General features: G+C 37.1%; 1 protein-coding gene across 2 annotated transcripts in view; it reads right to left on the bottom strand.

Moving 5' to 3' along the window:
- LOC106808874 (mitochondrial fission regulator 1-like) overlaps positions 1–8,773 on the bottom strand; it is a 16,939-nt gene that overhangs the window by 1,491 nt on the left and 6,675 nt on the right. Inside the window, exons 3-5 of one of the 2 annotated variants that reach the window (XM_014811767.1) lie at positions 1,488–1,584; positions 477–630; positions 99–271 (exon numbers count right to left, since the gene is read on the bottom strand). In XM_014811767.1, the coding sequence (XP_014667253.1) occupies positions 99–271; positions 477–630; positions 1,488–1,584 (424 nt within the window). Of the gene's footprint in view, positions 1–98; positions 275–476; positions 631–1,487; positions 1,585–8,773 lie in introns of both variants that reach the window. The other variant, XM_014811766.1, reaches the window with a different exon arrangement.

The raw sequence follows: 8,773 nt of genomic DNA on the forward strand, positions 1-8,773 counted from the left end.
TTTATCACGAAACCACCCACCATATATATATATATATATGGAGGCTTTGATATATATATATATATATATATGGATGCTTCGATACGCACAACACTAACCTGTTTGATTAAATCCTGCACCAACGTATTTGTCGATAGACCAAGAGGAGGAGGGGGAGGGGGTGCTATAGGAGCAGGAGGAGGAGGAGGAGGAGGGGTGGGCATAGGGAAGCACGTCTGCTGGTCCGCCGGCGTCACCGGCGTCGGAAGAGGTGCACACGGCGTGTGCGGCGCTGCTAGAAAGACAAACGGACGCATCGCATGTTAACAGACCAATATTCAACATTTTCTCAAACAACAAAAACCCCAAAAAACATTCACGTTAAGTCACATTCACACGTTTAGTCAAACTGACGTTTAGTCACGTTCACAGCTCAAATTTAAATCGAAGAAATTTGCATCTCGACAGTTCGGCGGTGACGCGGTCGCCATGGTTACCATTCTGCGTGGTGAGAATGAGAGCTATCTGCTGCCGTAGCGTCACCAGCTCGTCCTCTAATGCCGAGATCTTCGTCATGGCGGTCGGGTCGCTGAACGACGATTGCGTTGTCATGAAGGACCGGTGCGACGTGAACGACGACTGCTGAGACACCTGTGCAAGGAGAGAGAAAACAAGCTACGTGAGCACGTGCCGCCACCTGCTGAGCAAAAACGCAATCAATATTACAACTTCGTGTCTTTGCTTTTTACATGATACCAAGAGGCTAATAATACCTTATTATAGGTATTATTTAGCTCTTGATTAGGTATTATTCGATTAGGTTCGATTAGGTTTGATATTATTATAGGTTAGGTTCGATTAGGTTTGATATTATTATAGGTTAGGTTCGATTAGGTTTGTTATTATTATAGGGTAGGTTCGATTAAGTTTGATATTATTATAGGTAAGGTTCGATTAGGGTCGATATTATAGGTTAGGTACGATATCATTCGATTAGGTTCTTATGTAGGTATTATTAGTTCTTGATGACACCAGGATTACCCACCAATACACAGGAGTTATTATATTAGAAATTTACTTTTGAAGACGGGAGTCCATCGGACTCCCTACCCTCAAAATGAGGGAGTCCGCGGCAAAATGAGGGAGTCCGCAGTCTGAGGTTCAAAATTAAAGATATTAACAATAACGCATGTGCTTATTTTTAAGATTCATGCAGTAGCACATCTGCCAAATTTTATTTGGACATTAGCTGAAAAAATACGGTAATTCCGCGAGGCCGTGCTCTGGAACGAACTAGTTTGTATAGCAGAATTTTCAGAGAGTCACATGGACTCCTGCATATGTCAAATCAGGGTGTCCGACAATAAATCAGGGAGTATTTGACTCTGGACTCCTGTTAATTTCGCACCCTGAATACATGCATGAAATGAATCACAAGCATAAGTAGAGAGATGCATGGGTGTGACTCAAACTAATTATGTGGGTGTGACTTGTTGTTGGTTTCTCACCTCTAATATAGGCGTGCTTGCTCTGGGGCATTCACCATCATCTGGCTGACAACTAGCACCTCTGGATTGCTTCAGGTTGTTAGCAAACATCTCCACTCTAAAGCAGAGAAGACACAATTTAAACGAACAAAACATAAATCCAAACGGACAAAAAAACTCTACTAATGCTAACCTCAATGAGCCATATAGGCTCTACCTTAGTCTTAGAAAACCTCAGCCCTTCCGGCGGATACTCTACCTTAGTCTTAGAAAACCTCAGCCCTTCCGGCGGATACTCTACCTTAGTCTTAGAAAACCTCAGCCCTTCCGGCGGATACTCTACCTTAGTCTTAGAAATCCTCAGCCCTTCCGGCGGATACACTACCTTAATCTTAGAAAACCTCAGCCCTTCCGGCGGATACACTACCTTAATCTTAGAAAACCTCAGCCCTTCCGGCGGATACTCTACCTTAATCTTAGAAAACCTCAGCCCTTCCGGCGGATCACATACTTACCTTAATCTTTATAGAAAAACCTTCAGTGCCCTTTCCGGCGGATTATCTTCTACTCTTTTAATCTTAGAAAACCTCAGCCTTCTCTGGCAGATTTACTACTACTCTTTAATCTTAAGAAAACTCAGCCCTTCACGGTACCTGTAACTTTACACGACCTTAATTTATATGAAACCTAGCCCTTCCTGTCCGGATACTCTCTACCTTTTAATTAGCAAGAATACTCAGCCTCCTGGTCTCGCGTTTATTATCACTACCTTTTAACTTCTTAGAAAACCGAGCCTTTCGTGCTGGATACTCTTACTTACGCTCATATTTTCTTTTATGAAAATCACTCAGTTTCCCTATCTCTCTGGCAGATTACACTTACTCTTTAATTTTCTAGGAAAACCGTTTCTTAGCCCTTCACGGCGATTATCACTTTATTTTTTGAATCTTTAGAATAATCGCTACATGCCCGTTCCTCGGGCTTGTTGTTACTTTTACTCTTTTATCTTTTTAGTAAAATCTTTCAGCCTTTCTAGCAGGATACTATTCTTAATCCTTTATATTTCTTAGAATACCTCAGCCCTCATCGTGGATATCATACTTTTAATCTTTAGAATCTTATGCCTCTTTCGGCGGATACTTCTACCTTAATCTTTAATGAAATAACTCTCTAGCCCCTTCTTCGCATGAATTACACACCTTAATTTCTTTTAGAAATCCTCAGCCTCTTCCGTGCTCTGGATACATACTTTATCTTTTAGAAAACCTCAAGCCCTTCTCTGTGCGGATTAACACTACCATTTATAATTCTAGAAATACTTCAGCCTTTTCGTCGTATTATTACTTTACTCTCCTTTTTTTAATCTTATTGAAACTTCAGCCCTTGGCGATACACTACCTTAATCTGATAAAATACCTCAGCCTTTCGTCGGATACACTTATCTTGTAATCTTATGGAATAACTCTTCAAAGCCCTTCCTGGGATACACTACCTAGTTTTCTTTTTAGTAAAACCTCAAGCCCTTCCGGCGATTTGATACAATCTTGATTCTCTTTTAGTTCTTTTAGTAAAACTTTCAGCCCTTTACCGTCGCGGATTATCACTACACTTAGTTACTTAGAGGAAAACCTATTTCTAGCCTCTTTCCGGCCCGATAACACTACCTTAGTTCTTTAGAAAACTCTAGGCCTCATTAATTCCGGCGGTTTTTCATTACACTACCTTTAATCTTTAGGAAAACTTCAGACCCTCATCAGCGGAATACTCTACTTTATCTTAGTTAAAAACCCTCAGCCCTTTCCGGGCGGATACACTACCTTTATATCTCATTTTATTTTTTGTAAAACCTCCACCTTCACGCGGTTTTTTATACTCTTTACTCCTGAAATCTTAGAAAACTCTCTAGTCCCTCACGGCGGATTATCTCTTACCTTAAATCTTAGAAATACCTTCAGCTCTCATCTGCGCGGTAATACTCTAATCTCTTTTTTTAGTTTTCGTGGATGTCGCCCACACTTTACTTCGTTTGAAGCTCAGCCTTTACATCAGTTTGATGATTCGTTGTCTAGATTTGGAGGTTATGCATTCCTAACTTATAACTCGTGCCTACATGATAGGTTGGAGTTGTGGAGTCGTAGATAGACTCCATTGCTGGATTAACGTGAACTTCGCACGCGGCTCCGGTTTTTGTTGTACCGTATTATTTCCTTCTTAGTCATCGATAGTGCGAGCTTTGCACCGATAAAAAGCGAATCAATGTTTTTGACGTTAATGTGCCACTAACCATTTTTGTCACTTTACTTGCCTATCTTGGTTGTTGATATCTTTCTAACCAACTTTAATGCTGGTATGACCAGTAAGATGTGCTCTATCGTACTTTGTACAAAGTTTATTGTTTTTTGTCTTTAGAATCTCATGAAATTTAGTTTAATATACTTTATTTAACTTAATTTTTATTGTATTAATTAGTTTATTCTTAATATATAGTATGTAATTTTATACCTTTTGAATACAACTTTCTTAAATACGTGATAAAACCTTTTTAGGTTTCAGATGTACGGGTTAAAGCTTTTTCTTTGGCTGTATTGTTATGTTGCTAATGTTTTCTCGTTTCTTCCATGCCGTCTCCTCCCCCGTTTCTTTGTTTGCCTCTTTCCTTTTCCCCAATCCTCTATTTCTCACAGTGGATACTTCTCATCTTATCTCGTATTCAAGTTATTTGCTCTTTCACGTTGCATTCACTTTCGTATAGTCCTTTAGTTTTAATTAACTACGTTTTTTACCGGGAGGTTAGTTTCACTTTTTCTCCTTGGCCAGCTCTTGGATTGGTGTAAGATTTGGGAGGTAGATTTTCCTTTTTATTTTGATGCTTGCGAGTTTTGTTCCGTAAGACAGTTCTATTTCTCATTCATTCCCTCACGGTGAGTATATGCGCCTTTGGCAACGAATAACTTAGTCGAATCTTTTAGTGTGTGTATACGCCTCCTATGTTAAGGCACAGATATGATTATGAATTTATTTTATAAAGACATCCTCATGATTTTACATTTAAGATTATAAGCAAATATTGAATGTAATTTATTTTAAGCACATTGCCCCCCTTGAATTGTGATATATTTAGCTTGTTTATATGACACAGAACGATATGTCATTGTTATATGCACAGATACGTAGTAATTTCATGTAAGCACTCAGCAACTCTGTGAAAGTTCTATGTACAGGATCAGTTTAACAGTTCATTGTAATTGTAATATATACAGTATGTATTTATTGTAAGCAGAAAAGTGAATTTGTAATGCCATTTGAGCACAGAACAATGTAGTGATATAATCACAGAACAGTCATGCTTTAATGTAATTAGCACTAGTTTAAATCAGCATTGTAATTGTAATACGCTATCAGAACATTGCATGTATGTTAAAGCTTCTTGATACTTGCTATGTAATTGTTAAAGCCATCAGATCAGCATTTTAAGTAATGACACAGATTGAAATTGTAAGTAATAGTCATTCCGTCCCAGGTTTTTAGATGTTGCTCTTTGATAATTTAATAAAGTCTTGTGAAAGCCTCTTAATATAGATTGAATTGTCCGAGCAATGAAATTCATTATTTTTCGCACCCTTTCATCTATACCGCTAATTCGTTGTGATTTATGATATACATCCAGTGTTGTATAATTGGGGCGTAGAGAGTTATAATAGTGGAACATTATTACAACGTCAGCCGACACGATAGCATATCGGAATCCAGTAATAGCATTTCCCTATCTAATACATGTAGAATGCATAGAATACACTCTCTGTTTATGGATTGTATTTGGTGGAATATTATTTGCAGCTGATAATGCACAAAGCTCGGTATGCCAGAATAAGATTTCAACAATTTTTTTCTTAAAACGATTGAGGACTTTAACAGTATTATTGATGGGGAATGGCCCTTTTGTAAAATACCTTTTTTGGGATTATTCCTCTATGTAATTTAGTTAATAATCATAGATGAACAATTGTAACAGGGTAAAATTCAAAATTTAAATAGCTTTTTTTGGCTACACGTCTTTTTGTTTAATTAGCATTTCACTCGAAATGTGTTTTTATTTAATTTTCACTTATATAAAACACAGTACGTAAATATCTGTTCAAATTGCCTTTATAAAGACGAAGTTCCTATAATAGCTTTGTATATGCACAGGTATGTTGAAATTTTGCAGTTACAGACGCATTCACAACGCTCGAACCGTATCAAATCGTACATACTTCCAAAAGTCTTATCGTAGATTAGCGTTATAAACTCCGCATGCTAGCCTTTCACCCACATGTTAAATTTGGTTTATGCCCACTATTTACTTTATCCACTACAACGTCTGTTTTTTAACTCATCAAGCATTGACATCGATAGCACGCCACTTTAAAGGCAAGGGAAATAGTTTACATGTTTTAGTAACGCCTTCCGCAAACTTCCATCTTGTTATCAGGTATCATATTTCTCACTTAATCATTTATGAGATATAAACGTTGGTGTACCACACACCAAGCTCTTTGTAATTTTCCATTCCCACTTCGTAAACTGAAGTTGAACTTTACACTTGAAGACCTCTCGTTATATGAGACCCGTGAACTCTTTACCTTTGCAGTAGGAGCATTCTCCAAAACCCATCTCTTACGATATTAGAGGTGTTTTGAAAACAAACGCCTTCTCATGTTTGCTTGTATTGAGCGGCACATCACTTACCATGTTTATCCAACAGTTCTGCCTTTACAGATGCCACGTTCTAGCCATTTATCCTTGTATTCTTCGTGGTTTTCTTGTATTATGCTCTCACCTTTGCCTCCACGAGAAACCACCTCTCTTGCTTTACGGTCTCCGGACCCTGCTATCCTGTTCGTCCGCCTTTACCGCAACCGCGATTCCCAGCACTCAGGCTACGGTAGTGTTTTTTTATTCATACATAATATATCATTTTTATCATTGATATCTCCAACTTACACAAGTAATTCATATTCTACTTTTAATTTCATTCATTTATATTATGTATTATTAGTATATTATTATATATGTATTATATGTATATATCAGTGTGATTGAAATTACTTTTCGAACATCGGTGATCCTGCAGGAATTCACCGTTTGTTATATATTATAGTGGATCCTTGCAAATCATTTGTACGTTGATCCTCTGCTCTCGAATCGCATTACGTTTTATAATTATGATACATTGCTCAATTATGTTCCTGTTTTACAAGCGTATACAGTTAATCCAGGCAACAAAAAGATAGATTTTACAGCCACAATCCAGGAAATTGACTTGATTTATCTTCTTTAGCTTTCTTCTTCAGTCTTTGAGGTCTGATAGGTTGCATCTAGACATTTCTATAATATTTATATAAGTGCATCATCGTCATCTACTATATTCTTCGCTGGTCTGCTTCATCATCATCTTTCAACTCAGTGTGGTCCTAGGTTTAGTTGAAATGATGAGGTCCATACGGGTTGACAAAAGTTGAACAAGTATTTTTCTGGTTGATCTCATGTTTCGTGTAATCTACCGATGTAGTTATTTTTCTATTTGATTTCCAGTGTTGAGCCGTAATCTTAAAAGTCCGTTTGTTTTCGGTAATCACTCTCGGATCGGCCGTATTTTATTTATTTTACAAACACCTTTGATTATATAATATATTTATTTATTAATTATTAATTTATCAAGAGGCTTTTTATTTTTTTTTTTATAATAGAGAAGAGTTTATGACTCTACGGTTTTTAACGCGTTTGATTTTATAGTTGAATATGTATATGTGTCTATCTCTAATATGTTTGATTAGTTAATTTATTATTTCAAACTTTTACCTTGTTTTTTCGTCGAATGATTTTCCCTTAATCATATTTATTGACACCACCTAATTTATCTATAATATCTATGTTGTTCTTCAAAAAAGTATTTGATAGTTACGACCGTTTCGCTTACAGTTTTTCTGCGTCATGTTATTTGCAGCACAGAACCAAAGCTTTGTTTATGGGTATTAGTTCTATTTGTTCTTATGACGTTACGCTTCTGGGTGCTGTTAAGAGAATTACAGCTGCTACGCTAGTCTGGCCGTGGGACATTATTTTTTTAGCACGCCGGAAAAACGCTGCACGGCTGAATACATTATTTCGATGCCTAATTATTCCATATCTTTTCCCCAAATGTATCCGTCTTAGACATTATTTTTAGAAAACTCACTTAACCTCCATAACAAGTTTTGTGTCTTTGTTCTAGTTCATACTTACTGGTGAGAAACGTACGAATACCTTGGTCTTATTCAAATAAATTTTTTGAAGGAACACATTTACGATTTTCAGGTAAATTGTCGGTGTCATTCATTTTTGATTTTAAGGAGATTTCTATTAGACGAATATCAAGTTGTAAATGTTTTGAATATAATTTATCACATATTTTTTTAGAATATTTTTACAAGTTTCAAAACGTATTCATAAACGCTGTTAACAATCGTGGTGCTACTTCTTCTCTATTATTGCACTCTTTTGATTAATTTATATGTATTATATTTGAGAAGTATATGTCATCTTTTCTTCTGATGTTGCCAAAGAATTTTAAAAGGCCTCATAATGGAACAAACATTGATTTCTAAGGTGCCAAATTGTGTAAAAAATTCTAAGATAGAAATTCCATTATGCCGCCATCTCCTTTTTTTCAGGGGCACACTCGAATTGCCGCAGACTTTGCCCGAACTGCAGCTGCTCGACTAGCGCACGCCATCCCGATTGGACAGATCGGAACTACGCTCCTCCCCTTTTATTTTTTGTGGTGTTGTTGTATCTTATTTTTTTTGACGATATTTTTTCCCGTACGAACGACTACGTTCGGGTTCTCTATTTCGGCTTTTCGTCTTCTGACGCGGACCGTGGTTTTCCGACGTCGTTCACTACATCTTTGCTCTTTCGGCGCGACTCGAGATGAGACTGCCGCCAGACACGAGTCTGTAGCGCTCATCGGCTTTCGCATCAGCATTTTTATTGATGAAAGCGTGCGGCCCTAGTGAGCGAGTATATTGAAAATAATTTTCAGGCAGCTGGACGACTTCTGGTGGCGAGAAGTTTTTCATTGTATTTTACTTCTACCCAGGTGAGTATCTCGTTATCATAGTGTTTGTAAACAATTTACAGTTTTTTTTCACTTATTTGTCATTATTGTCATAGGTTTATGGTATTGTGCAGAGACACTGTGTCATTTTTTTTTATAAATGAGAAAATAGCAGTGAAAATGGATTCAGTGACGACGTAATTATCATGGTGTTATAATATCAGGAGCT

Source organism: Priapulus caudatus, unplaced genomic scaffold, assembly GCF_000485595.1.
Source record: "Priapulus caudatus unplaced genomic scaffold, Priapulus_caudatus-5.0.1 Scaffold310, whole genome shotgun sequence".
Classification (NCBI taxonomy): domain Eukaryota; kingdom Metazoa; phylum Priapulida; class Priapulimorpha; order Priapulimorphida; family Priapulidae; genus Priapulus; species Priapulus caudatus.